This window comes from Saccostrea cucullata, unplaced genomic scaffold (assembly GCF_032062105.1).
Source record: "Saccostrea cucullata isolate Sc308-1 unplaced genomic scaffold, CSIRO_AGI_Scuc_v1 ctg216, whole genome shotgun sequence".
Taxonomy (NCBI): Eukaryota; Metazoa; Mollusca; class Bivalvia; order Ostreida; family Ostreidae; genus Saccostrea; species Saccostrea cuccullata.
Genome location: NW_026929284.1, coordinates 192,547 through 207,500, shown reverse-complemented (window position 1 = coordinate 207,500; position 14,954 = coordinate 192,547). Strand labels below are relative to the sequence as shown.

General features: G+C 33.8%; 1 protein-coding gene across 1 annotated transcript in view; it reads left to right on the top strand.

Annotated features, from left to right (window-relative positions):
* The window catches only part of LOC134280303 (ubiquitin carboxyl-terminal hydrolase 5-like), a 23,159-nt gene extending 8,952 nt beyond the window's left edge, over positions 1-14,207 (top strand). Inside the window, exons 13-20 of the mRNA XM_062762713.1 lie at positions 591-651; positions 1,618-1,740; positions 3,480-3,568; positions 5,508-5,612; positions 11,706-11,849; positions 12,103-12,236; positions 12,632-12,755; positions 13,873-14,207. Of these exons, the coding sequence (XP_062618697.1) occupies positions 591-651; positions 1,618-1,740; positions 3,480-3,568; positions 5,508-5,612; positions 11,706-11,849; positions 12,103-12,236; positions 12,632-12,755; positions 13,873-14,045 (953 nt within the window). The 3' untranslated portion in view covers positions 14,046-14,207. The remainder of the gene's footprint in view (positions 1-590; positions 652-1,617; positions 1,741-3,479; positions 3,569-5,507; positions 5,613-11,705; positions 11,850-12,102; positions 12,237-12,631; positions 12,756-13,872) is intronic.
* Positions 14,208-14,954: the final 747 nt, after the last annotated feature.

Genomic DNA, 14,954 nt, shown 5'->3' with positions numbered 1-14,954 from the left:
TGGAAGCATCCTGGTATAATGTAGATTCTAAATTGTTCAAATCATGACCCCCGGGGGAAGGGCGGGGCAACAATGGGGAATCAAAGTTTTATATAGAAATATATAGGAAAAATCTTTGAAAATCTTCTTCTCAAGAACCACTGGGCCAGAAAAAGTGAAGCTTATGTGGAAGCATTCTTGGGTAGTGTAAATTCTAAATTGTAGGAATCATGACCCCCGGGGGAAGGGTGGGTCCATTATATGGAATCAAAGTTTTACATAGAAATATATAGGAAAAATCTTTGAAAATCTTCTTCTCAGGAATCACTGGGCCAAAAAAGCTGAAACATGTGCTCATGGAAAGTTCATAGGGTAGTGTAGATTTCAAAATGTCTTAATTATGATCAGTGGGGTAGGGTGGGGATGCATTATGTATAACAAGGGGGAAATCTGGTAAAGAACAGAATGGTCAAAGCTTCTCAGGTGAGCGATGTGGCCCATGGGCCTCTTGTTTCAAATGAGCTCTGTTTTTCAGTATCACAATAATCTTTAGTTAAGCTGGTATGTGCATTACATTCTTAAAAGTGTACTTATTAAATCTTTTTTTGCAGATGATGTAGCCCTATTTGAGGCAAAGAAGTTAGAATTAGAGGCTCAAGGCAAAAAAATACAGTGAGATAATTACCCTATAACGGGTATTTTTTACGTGCTGCTAATTTTTACTAATTTTTACGAGTTTTATAAATCCGTAAAATTTCACAGAAGTAAGAAATGTTTCGTCTAAATTTTGAACATCGTATTATGAGGGTATTTTAGTGCTATAACTATCATTAAGCTAAGTACCTGGAGGCTATAGAATTGGTCTGACAACCGTTGGTATTTTAGGGAACTTTTTAATTGATTATCAATTAGGATCAAACAAGTAAATCTTAATTAATGCACAAATTATACAAACGTCGTCAATTACCTGGTTCCTTTTACAAGACGCATAATTTCTGATAGTGGCTTAATTATTACAGACTGAAATGTTCAAATTATATCCGTTTTTCAAGACTTTGACCCTTTCTTCTTTTTTATTTGCTTCCATTAAAAAAAAGACATTTTAATACACTGCTGTAATTCTGTCAACTTAATCATGATGGTTTGAGTTGTCTCTCTTTGTTTCTATTAAAATGAAGATGGGCACGTGGTACGCAACAATAAATGATGAATAAACACATCATCATTTAATGAATCGACACTCGTAACTACGGGAACAGTTTCATTTTTTATTTTTACATCGGGTTGCCCAGACACTTTTAATACATGTATTTGTATGTTGATGAATTCAAAATGCTAAAACGTTGATCTGGAATTTCACCTCCGATGATTTTAATTTTTACGGACATGCTCAATTTGTAAAAAATTAAATCACCTCATTTCGACCTAAATTCGTAAAAATTTACAGCAGTAAAAATTACCCGTTATACGGTATGTCGACATTGACAATACTTAAAATCATTTGTCTGGCCTTTTTGTGATCTATTAAAATTAATGAAAAAATTTTTTTAAAGTGTTAGACTTCTGAGCATTAGCCACATATATGTATAATTTACTCTGCTAGAACTATGCTTAACATGAAAGTATGTAACATTGCAGTGACCCAAAAGAGATTGTTCGTCCCAAAATTCCTCTATCAGCATGTATCCAGAGTTTTGCTGCATTTGAAACAGTTGATGACTTTTATAGTAGTGCAATCAAAGGGAAGACCATTGCTAAAAAGTATGTACCATTAATCCATTCTATTGTCAGTTTGTACATGCTACTATAAAGAATGTCAGGTATTGTATGTATTTGACTGTTTTAAGCAGCCAGTTGGATAACAATTTTAAGTTCAACTTCTCAGAAATGCATTAGTAAAGTGTCATCCATCTGTCAATCTGTCTGTCCATTATCAATTTTTCAAAACACCTCCTACAGTTTTGGTCAAATTTCAATATTAAACTAGGAGACTTATTGTTCACAGAACAATAAGAGGTCTTTCCACCTTCTTTGAACTTTGTTTTATATCTGACTCGTAAAAATTAAATTCCATGAAAAAGAAACCAAAACTCTCTTAAAGCATAGGAAAAATTAAAATAAAAAAAAAATGAATGACCTTTGACCTTGAAAAAATATTCAAGGTCAAAGGTCAAGGGTCACAATGCAATTGACCCTATGCTTCTAACACTTATAGTTTTCAAGTTATAAGGTTTAATAGTAAGTACAAAGAAGTTAAAGGGCAATAACTCATATAAGGGGCCATCAGATCCTTTTGCACTTATACAGTGAAGTTAGGCCTAAAAACCCTTAAGACATTATTAAAGGTTTGATGTCTCTACGGTCTACGGTTTAGGAGGAGTAGCGATAACAAGGTTTTTCGCACAAGGGGCAATAACTTTTAAAGAAGTCAATCTAAGGGGACAAGAATGAAATCTTTGAAACAGTTTGAAGAGTACATATTAATGATGCATAGACATTAAGTATATGTTTAAAGACAAAAGAGATATAAAAAGAGCTAAATTTCTCAGTTTTGGAATGACCTTGACCTTTGACCTTTCCATAAATTTCAAGACCAAAGGTCAATGAATCTTATGCAGTTGGTCCCATGTCTCTACGTTTTCTCGGTTTGAAAATTTTTAATTATTTGTAAATTTCTAAAACTTCCAGGGGCAATAACTTATTGAAGGGGTCAATGAATACTTTCGCAATGAATCAATGAAGTGTCTACTAAATTAGTCGAAGACATTAGTGAAGGTTTCATTTCTCTACGGTTTACGGTTTTGGAGGAGTAGCGATAACAAGCTTTTTTGCGAAAGGGGTAATAACTCCGAAAGGGGTCATAGTTCATATACGCAGGGTCAACTGCGAAAATCTTTTACGGAGTACATTCTTATGAATTTAAAATCTTTACAATAAATCTTGAAACTCAAAATCACACGGCGGAAAAATAATAAAAAATAAAAAGGAAAAAAAGAAACAGAAGGAAATCAATAGGTCTTTCCACAGAAAGGTGGAAAGACCTAATAAAAAAAGTACCACTTTACTTGTTATATTGCACTACAATACATATATCCTATAAATGCAGTTAGGTTCCGTTTATTTAGTGATATAGATTACCGGGTAATGCTGTTGCAAAATCCTTACTAAAAGTAGGATAGTATTGGGATTCAGTTAAAGTTATCTCCCCCAAATTGGAGCTCATTATTCCCATTCAGTTTAAGTAAACCCCCGAACTTTAGAAAGGGTGGTGGGTGGGAATGCAGGTTGGTAAATTGGTAGATATCTTATGACTAGGAGTTTAATTTACCTTTAAAAACCTACAGTTTATTTCATATCTGCATCAAATATTTAGTTAAGCAAAGTCTATTGGTGTGTTGTTGCCATTGCTGCTTTTCTCCTTCTTTATATAAGAACAAATCAGTAGAGCTTCACTTGTCAGAGACTTCCAGTTTATACTTGAGTTAACTCTTTATTTTCAGGTCTACCCGCTTATCTTCCTTTCCTGATTATTTAATGGTGCATTTAAAGAAATTCACAATCGGGGATGATTGGGTTCCTAAAAAGTTAGGTAAAGTAATTCTTTATTCTGTTATAATATCAATACATGTATATCTTGTTATTTTTTTATGTCAAACATACAGAAGACACATTAACATTTTGGACATTGGATTTTATTGAATTTATATAGTAAAATTTTTATTTTAAAATGTTTATCTGCTGGTGCCTTGGTGAATAAAGTATGTACATATATTTTTTTTAGCTCACCTGAGCCGAAGGCTCAAGTGAGCTTTTCTGATCACATTTTGTCCGGCGTCCGTCTGTCCGTCTGTCCGTCTGTCTGTCTGTCCGTCTGTCTGTCTGTCTGTAAACTTTTCACATTTTCGACTTCTTCTCAAGAACCGCTGGGCCAATTTCAACCAAACTTGGTACAAAGTATCCTTGGGGGAAGGGGATTCAAGTTTGTTCAAATGAAGGGCCACGCCCTCATTCAAGGGGAGATAATTGGGAATTAATGAAAATTTGGTGGCATATTTAAAAAATCTTCTTCTCAAGAACCACTGTGCCAGGAAAGATGAAACTTATGGGGAAACATCCTCAGGTAGTGTAGATTCAAATCATGACCCCCGGGGGTAGGGCGGGGCCAAAATGGCCGACCAAAGTTTAACATAGAAATATATAGGAAAATTCTTTAAAAATCTTCTTCTCAAGAATGACAAAGCCATAATTCATCATATTTATATGGGAGCATGCTCAGGTAGTGTAGATTCAAGTTTGTTAAAATCATGTCCCCCGGGGGTAGGGCTGGGCCAAAATGGCCGACCAAAGTTTTACATAGAAATATATAGGAAAATTCTTTAAAAATCTTCTTCTCAAGAATGACAAAGCCATAATTCATCATATTTACATGGAAGCATGTTCAGGTAGTGTAGATTCAAGTTTGTTCAAATCATGACCCCCGGGGGTAGGGCGGGGCCAAAATGGCCAACCAAAGTTTTACATAGAAATATATAGGAAAATTCTTTAAAAATCTTCTTCTCAAGAATGACAAAGCCATAATTCATCATATTTATATGGGAGCATGCTCAGGTAGTGTAGATTCAAGTTTGTTCAAATCATGTCCCCCGGGGGTAGGGCGGGGCCAAAATGGCCGACCAAAGTTTTACATAGAAATATATAGGAAAATTCTTTAAAAATCTTCTTCTCAAGAATGACAAAGCCATAATTCATCATATTTACATGGAAGCATGTTCAGGTAGTGTAGATTCAAGTTTGTTCAAATCATGACCCCTGGGGGTAGGGCGGGGCCAAAATGGCCAACCAAAGTTTTAAATAGAAATATATAGGAAAATTCTTTAAAAATCTTCTTCTCAAGAAGGACAAAGCCATAATTTATCATATATATATGGAAGCATGCTCAGGTAGTGTACGTAGTTTCAAGTTTGTTCAAATCATGACCCCCCGGGGTAGGGCGGGGCCAAAATGGCCGACCAAAATTTAACATAGAAATATAGAGGAAAATTCTTTAAAAATCTTCTTCTCAAGAATGACAAAGCCATAATTCATCAAATTTATATGGGAGCATGCTCAGGTAGTGTAGATTCAAGTTTGTTCAAATCATGACCCCTAGGGGTAGGGCGGGGCCAAAATGGCTGACAAAGTTTTAAATAGAAAGAGGAAATATCTTTAAACATCTTCTTCTCGAGAATGACAAAGCCATAATTCATCATATTTTTATGGAAGCATGCTCAAGTAGTGTAGATTCAATTTTGTTCAAATCATGACCCCATGGGGTAGGGCGGGGTCAAAATGGCTGACCAAAGTTTTTAAAGATATATATAGGAAAATTCTTTAAAAATCATTTTCTAAAAATAGCAAATCCATGATTTGTCATGGGACTACTTTTGGATTTAAACTTTACAATAGAAAGCCATTTTCTACTATTTCCTACCCTTAGTGCTCAGGTGAGCGATGTGGCCCATGGGCCTCTTGTTCTCTGTAACTTGCAGATGTTTCTCTTGATGTTCCTGATAACCTTGACCTTTCATCATTAAGAGGTAAAGGTCTTCAGCCAGGAGAAGAGGAGCTCCCACAGGAGGCTGAGGCCCCACAGGGTAAGGCAATATTAAGGTAGAGACCGATAGCAATCACGTGATAGGAAGAATTCGCATAATTGCACGTGCTTTTTTTCCGGATTCCGGAATGCCGTCAAATAAAAGTCTCCATTTACACATTATTGTCTATGCTACAAGATGGCCGACGAAGCGATCGAGAAATTTCCTCAACTTAAAAAAACGAAGTTACCGTACGTATTAAATCTTTACGGTTCTCGACATTGAAGCATCTTCATGAGAATCAAAATAGAAGTGATACTGAAGCCGAACATGAACATAATTTTGGTGAAACTACTCCTTGTCCAGTGTCCGCTGCAGCACCACGTGGGCAGCTGGTGGGTACACCGGTATCGACTGTATAGACATTTAAAAGACCATGACCCTACAGATGTTAATTTGTATGACGGAAGAAGTAAAATTGTTGCAGAAAAGATTTTTTGTATGCTGTGTCCGTGTCAGATACATAAGGTGAATATTTACGACTTTAGTATATCGATCATGACCATGGTGCTTGTTTGTTTGGGTACAATTCTGTTTGTTTACGCACGTCTGGTACAACCAGTATATTTAGCTTCAATTACCAATAACCTTCATAGATTTTTTTCCTTCCTAAAGTCATAGTTTTATTTAGAAAAAATAAAAATTTATTTCATGACCAGACTGTAACTTCTAAGAAGAATAAAGCTGGACATTTCTGGTGTCAGACTCAGAACATGATAAAGGCCGGATAGGTAAAAAATGAAAGGTATTTGCTTAAATTGTTCAAATGCAGAAATGTATAAACTTTCTCTGCTTTGGATAGAAATGATGAAATGACAAGCAAATTATAAAAAGTTGCATTGAAAAAAAAAAAGAAACAACTTTAGGATCAAGTGACAAAAAAATAGGGTCAGTCGGGTAGCAAGAAAAAAGACTATTTTTTTATCCTTATGTAATATTTATGTACCTGTAATAAATTTATGTATGTATTTGTTTTATGCTCAAAAGGCCCTGATTATAAACAGATATCATATTCATAGATTATAAATGAAATATTTAATACTACAGGTGAAGCAAGCTATGAACTAGACAGTGTATTCAGCTTTCTCTGCTGAAATAATGTGACCAAATCAAGTGTTACCTGGAAAGAGGAATGTCAAGGGTGCTTTTTACATTAACTCCAAAATAGCCATTGGTTTGTATTTTTTTCTTTCAATTTACACTTGCACGTACATGTATATCAGGGAAAATCCAGAAATTTTTTTCAAGGGGGTGGTAAACAGGAGGTGTTTTATAATACATGTATTAAAAATTTTAATTTATGATTTTTAGTCCTTGTATTTTTAATTTAAACACCATAATGTACATACAGTATTATTGTATACATATAGAAGCATTTTCTTAATGAAGTCAATAATTTCTCGAAGACCATATTAATATTTTAGGAAAGTTCAAGCCAGATCTGCGACAGCAAACTGAACATAAAGTGGCATACTTGTGTGTCAGGAAACGAGGAACAGTATGGCTGGACTGAGAATCTAACCGGGGATCCCTGCATCACTACTTACATGTAGGTGTTCTATTGACTTAAATACATATATGGTTAATTATTTGTGTATAAACATATAAAAAGTCATGTTGTAAATTGAATTCAAAACTTAATAACCAAAATAATTGTAAAATGTAAAGATGTTTTCTAACTTGAATGAAATTGTTTCAACTAAAGCACTAAAGAATTGGTATGATAATATGAAGAAGTCAGTATTGTTAAAAAAAAACTTGTAATTGACATGGTTTTTTTAACAATATTGACCTTTTCACATTATCATAGCTAAATTTGCAAAATAAATCAAAATTGTTAATAAATTCTATATCTTTTTTTTAAATAGATCAAGCTATTTACAATACTTTATTTTATTTTCATCATGTTACAGATCCCATGGAAATATAGGATCCTTGGCTAATCAAGTGTCATCTACAGTGTTACAAAAGAATATTGGATTTATATCAAAAAGGTAATTAGGGACAAAACTGAATTAAAAAAAATGGAATAAGATGTAAAAACAAAAGTATTTTAATTCCACATATAATAGCATACATGTTAACCTATTGTGATGAAAAAGAGGGAGATTCAGACCTCAAAAGCGGTAGCATTGCGCGCGTGTTGTTTAACGCTTGGATTATCGATATCTTTCATGTAATATACATGTATATTATAAGCCTTAAATGAAATTAGGTACCTACACTAATTAATCTTAAATATCAACAGCAAAGAAGAAGACAGAAACACCTTAAGTTTGACATTAATTGTACAAATTCAAATATTTTTCATGCTCATCATTTTGCTTGGATTGGCTGCTTTACGTAGCCTTTTGAAGAGTGATCTTTGCTGAAATAGCCTTGAAGCAATAATTCTGAATGTTAATTCAGTTTTTAAACAAAACAAATGATGGCATGGTTTAATCTAGATCTAAAGCAAGTTCGTATCTTTCCTTATATAAATCAGATTTCCCGCGATGATCGAAAACGAAAGTAGAGATGTGCCACATGGCTTGGTCAATCGAATGATTTCTATTGAATTTATTGATAAAGTTGTGATTTTCTGTGCTTTTAAAGACGATGTCAAATGTTTTCATCTAATTCTTAAAAGCTGTATCTCCTTTTTCATGGCAGGGATGTTGATTAATTTATCGTATCCAATGTAATCACTGGTAGTCTTATGTTGTTGTCGTTGTCAAATCCGTGCTTGAAATCTATGTACAAAAAAAGCGTTTGTATGATTCCGAGTCAAATCACGCGATATCTAGCGAGATTTTATGAGAGTGGCTTCAAAAATGGATACCCAAGCGAACCAAAAATACTTTAGAAGCAGCTTTCGTAGAAAAGCGGTAGATTTCTGAATTAAATCGGTAGGCGGGAGATGGAGTGAAAAAGCGGTAGACTCCCGCCTAAATCGGGAGAGTTAACATGTATGTAATAGTTAGGTTGATTGTTGTATATGCACTGATGTGTCACTGACAGGTACATGTAGTTTTTTTATTTCCACAAAAACTTGATCCATTGGTATTAACTCTTGAACAGTTTGTGCTGAGTCTTTGTATTTCACGTTTATTTATTTTCCTTTAACCGCATGGTCTTGGCCTTAGAATGTGGCCTACATTTAGAATAAAATATTTGATCTTTATCCTTATACACCAGTTTGTTTAATTAAGACAGTTCATTAATCCAAATAATTTCCTTGGGAGCAAAAGTGCCCAGATTAATGAGGCTGACTTTATATGCATTTAATTAAAAAAAATTCATGACATTATATAAAAGAGTTATCTCAAAAGTGTCTTGTATTCATGTAGACATAGTCATACTATGTTTGCAGTGTAAGAAAGAAGTAGAACATGTATTTTCACTCTTATTGTATTAAAATATTTTGTTCTTTACAGAAAAAGAACTACCAGAACGAGACGGTAAAGAGGAACGGACATATCACACCATAAGACGTGCTTCAAAATCAGAATATACCGAATGAATTTTGCTCACTGCAGATCCTTGTGAAAGAACGCCTTTGTTGTATTGATTTAAAAACAACGGAATTGTCAGGATCCTTGAACATGACGCAACTGGCTGCATACGATGGCAGTTAAAAATGCATACATGTTGACATCGATCTTTGTTAGCCAACGAGACAAAAAGCAAAATAGCAAGTTTATCCTATTACCATGATTACCGTACATGTACTGAATGTATTCACTTTATTTTGTTGAACTACATCATGAATTTCAAAATTGTACAGTACTGTATCACATACAGGTTATGGTGGGATTCCTCTAACTGTTTGCAAAATCTATACTTTAAAGTTACAAATTATTACCTCTGATACATTGGTTTTTGTTTTTTGTTTTTTGTTTTTGTTTTTTTTGGTAAATTATTACAATATTTTTGTATGTATGTACTGATAACCAAATCACCCAATTTTCCCCGCAGTTTATTACCATGTATTTAGCATTTTTTTACCATGCTTTAGAGTAAAATATCTGACAACTGATGACCAGGCAGTCTTCATTTAACAGTGTAATACATAACACATTTTTAGCTGAATATTTTTAAAACAAGGATAACATGCCATGGATTGATTCTGTGTTCAAAACTTCATAATTACTGGGTTTTCTTATTTACCCCCCCCCCCCCCCCCCCCCCCCCCCCCGGTATGTTGTACATGTATTTGGACTAAAAAAGGCATTGTTTAAAGAAAAGTGAAATTAATCATTCTATTGTTGTCAAAGGAGGATAATAAAACCAGTTTACTTATGCACAGAATTGGTCAAAAAATATTGTCATTGATAATTCTTCCAAGAATCATATGTATAATAAATCTGCAAAGTCAATTTGAATGATATCAAGGAAAGTTCTTATCTTTTTTAATATAAGTGCAAAAAGGTCAAGCAGGGCAACATGTGTCCAGGTGTACATGTATAAATTGTTTTCTGTGATATAGAATGTAATTTAGAAGAATATTACTTGGAATTTTACTAATTTTCTTTGAAATATTTTGATTAATTCCATCTATGAAAATCAATTTGAACGATAATGGGAAAACTTCTTATCTTTTTTAATATAAGTGCAAAAAGGTCAACAAGGACAACGTATATCTAGGTCTACATGTATAAATTGTTTTTGTGATACAAAATGTAATTAAGAAGAATATTGCAAAGAATTTACTCATTTTCTGTGAAATATTTTGATAAATTCTTGATAATCTCTCTTCATCACCATATTCTTCAAAATTGCATTCTTCTAAAGGAAGGGGGTAGGGTAGGGTGTAAGATAAAAAACTTGTTCCAGGTTGAATTTAAACTCCATTATGTAGTATGATTTTTTTCTAAAATTTAAGACACTTATAGGCTAACTATTATATGCAATAAAAAAAGAAATTTGATGGGTAATTTTTTCACAGTGGAGGCAGAATTGTGAGACTTTGTGCAATGAGTAGGCAATATTTTAACCTAATTTGACCATGCATCTTGGTAAATGTGATTCTTTTTTGCTTACAATGCTTGATAAATTTAAGATTGATGTCAAATATTAATCCATACAGACAGTTGTTTGAATTCATATAAGACAAATGATAATTGATATAGCAATAAAAAATTTACAGCCCTTTTCATATCATATTCTTATATTATTTTACCCTGCTTTTTCAGCTCTTCGGTGGTTGATGAAGGCTATAATAAAATTGTCAAATTTCTCTAAAACTAGCCCGATGACCTGCCTTGAATTTTTGATATGATTTAGAACAAGGACTCAACACAAACATATGAAAAAATCAGAAAAATTCAATGGGTAGTTTTTTTGTTGACAAGCTATCAATCTCTACCTTAATAGTGTCTCACAAAATGTAGGAATTGTCTGAGGGCCCTCAGGGTAGAGAAATATTAATAGTGTCTCACAAAGTGTAGGTCTGAGGCCCACAGGGTAGGGCAACTTTAATATTGTTGCACAAAATGTAGGAATTGTCTGGGGCCCTACAGGTTAAGGCAACACTTACAGCATCTCAAAAAATGTAGGAATTGTCTGAGGCCCCACAGGGTAGGACAGCATAAGGCCAGTTTTTTTCTGTTAAATGCCTTACCCAGCTTTCAAAATTCTACTTACCTATTCACAAAAAAATCACACACAAACACAAATCAAAAAAAATAAAACAGAGACCCAAAAAATAAGTTCATTCAAGGGATTAATCTTCAGCAAAATTAAAGTATTAAATGCTTAAAATATACCCAATATGACATGTTGTAGACAAATAATCAGAGAAATAGCCAGATTTCAAAGATTTTAGCAGAATATTCTTTTTAAAAATCCTGGGTTTTTTTTCCCCAATTTGGATTGTCAAAAACAAAGGTCCAAGGAGATGCTACACTAGAAAAAACTTTGAATGGCCTAAAATACCGTAGCAATTACCAATTTACTATAAGCATGTTTGTTTTACTGTATTTAAAATGTTATCATTTTAAAATTGGAGAATGTATTTTGCAAAACACTATTATCTGTACTTTATATATGTACTTTATGTAAAGTGATTAAGAAATATTGAGCATTATAGTTACATATGGTTGTTCTTTTCAGAAGTTCAGATAGATGAAGTAGTGGTAGCCCAGCTGGTAGAGATGGGGTTTCCCATAGAGGCCTGTAAGAAGGCTGTGTTCAATACAAACAACAGCGGGGTGGAGCCGGCCATGAACTGGGTCATGGAACACATGGAAGATCAGGGTAGGTACTTAGGTCATTAAAATAATAAAAGCATAATCATTGTCGGTCAGGAACTGGGTCATGGAACACATGGAAGATCAGGATAGGTACTAAGCTCATTCCATACAAAATAATAAAACCTAATCTGACATATATGCCTATTATTATGTGTTTAGATATGGAAATCCATTACAAAGACTTGTAAAACATGTTTACTATAGGTCCAGATGAAAATGTATGCTGTAAGAATTCATTTTCTGTTTTTTTAACACAGATTTCAACGCTCCGTTTGTTCCGCCTGGTGGCAAACCAAAAGCAGGAAGTTTTGTTCCCAATGAGGATGCAGTAGGAATGGTGATGTCAATGGGGTTTAATAGAGACCAGGCCATCAAAGCTCTTAAAAACACTGTATGTATGCAAAGATTAATGATTATATTAGAACTACGATTCAAGTTTCAAGCAAAAGGTGTATATTTGTGTGTGTGTGTGTGTGTGTTTTTCTTTGTAATCCTCATACATGTATTAGAATCCTGAAAAGTGACAATGTTGTAAATACCCAGTTACGTATTCTTTTGTACTAGGTATACAGGTTTTCCGTAAGAACCGGCTACCGGCCAAATTGACCACTTCAATTGACAAATTGCCACTTTGAATTTTAAAAAATCAAAGTTTAATTGTTGTGAGGTCTACAGAAACCTCAGCTCAAAGCCTGTTACAATTCATCTCTAATCCTTTACTTTGAATTAAAAGGAAAACACTAGGTATATGATGGGAGATTTTGACATGAATGTGTTTCTTTGAAGGATAACAATGTAGAGAGGGCAGTAGATTGGATATTTAGCCACACTGATGAATTGGACACTCCTATGGAGACAGAGGCTGGGGGAGACACGGTACCCAATACAACGTACAGGGACGGGGAAGGCAGTAAGTCAAATGTCTACATATAGGCAATGTATCAAATGTCTACATATAGGCAGTGTATCAAATGTCTACATATAGGCAATGTATCAAACGTCTACATATAGGCAATGTATCAAACGTCTACATATAGGCAATGTATCAAACGTCTACATATAGGCAATGTATCAAACGTCTACATATAGGCAGTGTATCAAACGTCTACATATAGGCAATGTATCAAACGTCTACATATAGGCAATGTATCAAACGTCTACATATAGGCAATGTATCAAACGTCTACATATAGGCAATGTATCAAACGTCTACATAAAGGCAATGTATCAAACGCCTACTTATATGCAATGTATCAAACGTCTACATATAGGCAATGTATCAAACGTCTACATATAGGCAATGTATCAAACGTCTACATATACGCAGTGTATCAAACGTGTACATATAGGCAGTGTATCAAACGTGTACATATAGGCAATGTGTCAAACGTGTACATATAGGCAATGTGTCAAACGTGTACATATACGCAATTATCAAACGTGTACATATAGGCAATGTATCAAACGTGTACATATAGGCAATGTATCAAACGTGTACATATAGGCAATGTATCAAATGTCTACATATAGGCAATGTATCAAACGTCTACATATAGGCAATGTATCAAATGTGTACATATAGGCAATGTATCAAACATGTACATATAGGCAATGTATCAAACGTCTACATATAGGCAATGTATCAAATGTGTACATATAGGCAATGTATCAAATGTGTACATATAGGCAATGTATCAAATGTGTACATATAGGCAATGTATCAAATGTGTACATATAGACAATGTATCAAATGTCTACGTATAGGCAATGTATCAAACGTCTACATATAGGCAATGTATCAAACGTCTACATATAGGCAATGTATCAAACGTCTATAGGCAGTAAGTGTTGGTAATGGATTAAAAATCAAGACATAAACATAATGGTACAAACTTTCATAAAATTTGAACTGATAAAAACTCAACATTGTTTCTTAGTGTTTTTACTTATAATTCAAATAGCTTCTGAAACTTTTCCTTATTGAATTTCCTAACTGCCACTTTATTCATTTTATGTTTTCGTTACAGAGTATAAACTGGTGGCATTTATCAGCCACATGGGAACCTCTACAATGGTCGGCCACTATGTCTGTCACATCAAGAAGGAGGGGCGCTGGGTTATCTACAATGACGAAAAAGTGGCTTTGTCTGAACACCCTCCACGCGATCTGGCCTACCTGTATCTCTATCAGCGACAATAACAATGGACAATTAGCAGCATAATGTCATATTCTGTGATCAGTTCAGCTTATGCTAACTTATTCAGTAACATTCACGAACAACAATGGCCAAAGATGGTGCATAAATTATGTTATTTCTACAATTTCAATATATTAAATGACTTAAAGTCAAGTTACTTTCCAGTTATTGAGATTATTTGTTTGTCTTGATGGAGCATTCCTTGGGTTCTCTATACTGCAAGTTCAAACAATTATAAGGGTGGGGAGTTTGTTCAAGTCATAGGGGTAGGGTGGGGCCTCAATTAGCAACCAAAGTTACACATATGAATAAGGTTAGGGAAAATAAGAAGTCTCTTAACCTTACTTTTCATAAATTTACATTAAACTGAGATTTAAAGTAGCCATTCCTGATATTCTTGTTAAATTTTATGAGCTGTTATATATAAGTGAGTTCTATTCAACTGCTTAAAAAAATTGACCTTGACCTGTGACCTTACTTTTCTTTAATTTTGCACTTTGCTTTGTTTCAAAGAAAGTATTCAATGTATTACATGTATTATCGAAATACATCTGAAGCATATTGGTTAGAACTATTCATCTGTCCAAACTTTTTACCTTAACCTTCCCAATGACCTTTGACTTTATTATTTTTTGTGTTTATACAACAATAAAAATTGATGAGAGACTATTAACCCTTATCATAATTTTTAATCTTAGCCTTTTTTTTTTTTACCTTGACCTTACTATTCCTCATGTGCCCTAATCTAGAATAAAGAAATGAGGTGTGTTTTATTTTGCATTTAAAAGTAATAATTGCTTGGTGGAGCATTCATATTTTATCAATTATGGTCATATTTCTAGCTTTTTGAACTACAATAATAAACAAAATTTATCAAAATGAGGCCAGAGGGGTGGGGCCAAAACCTTTTA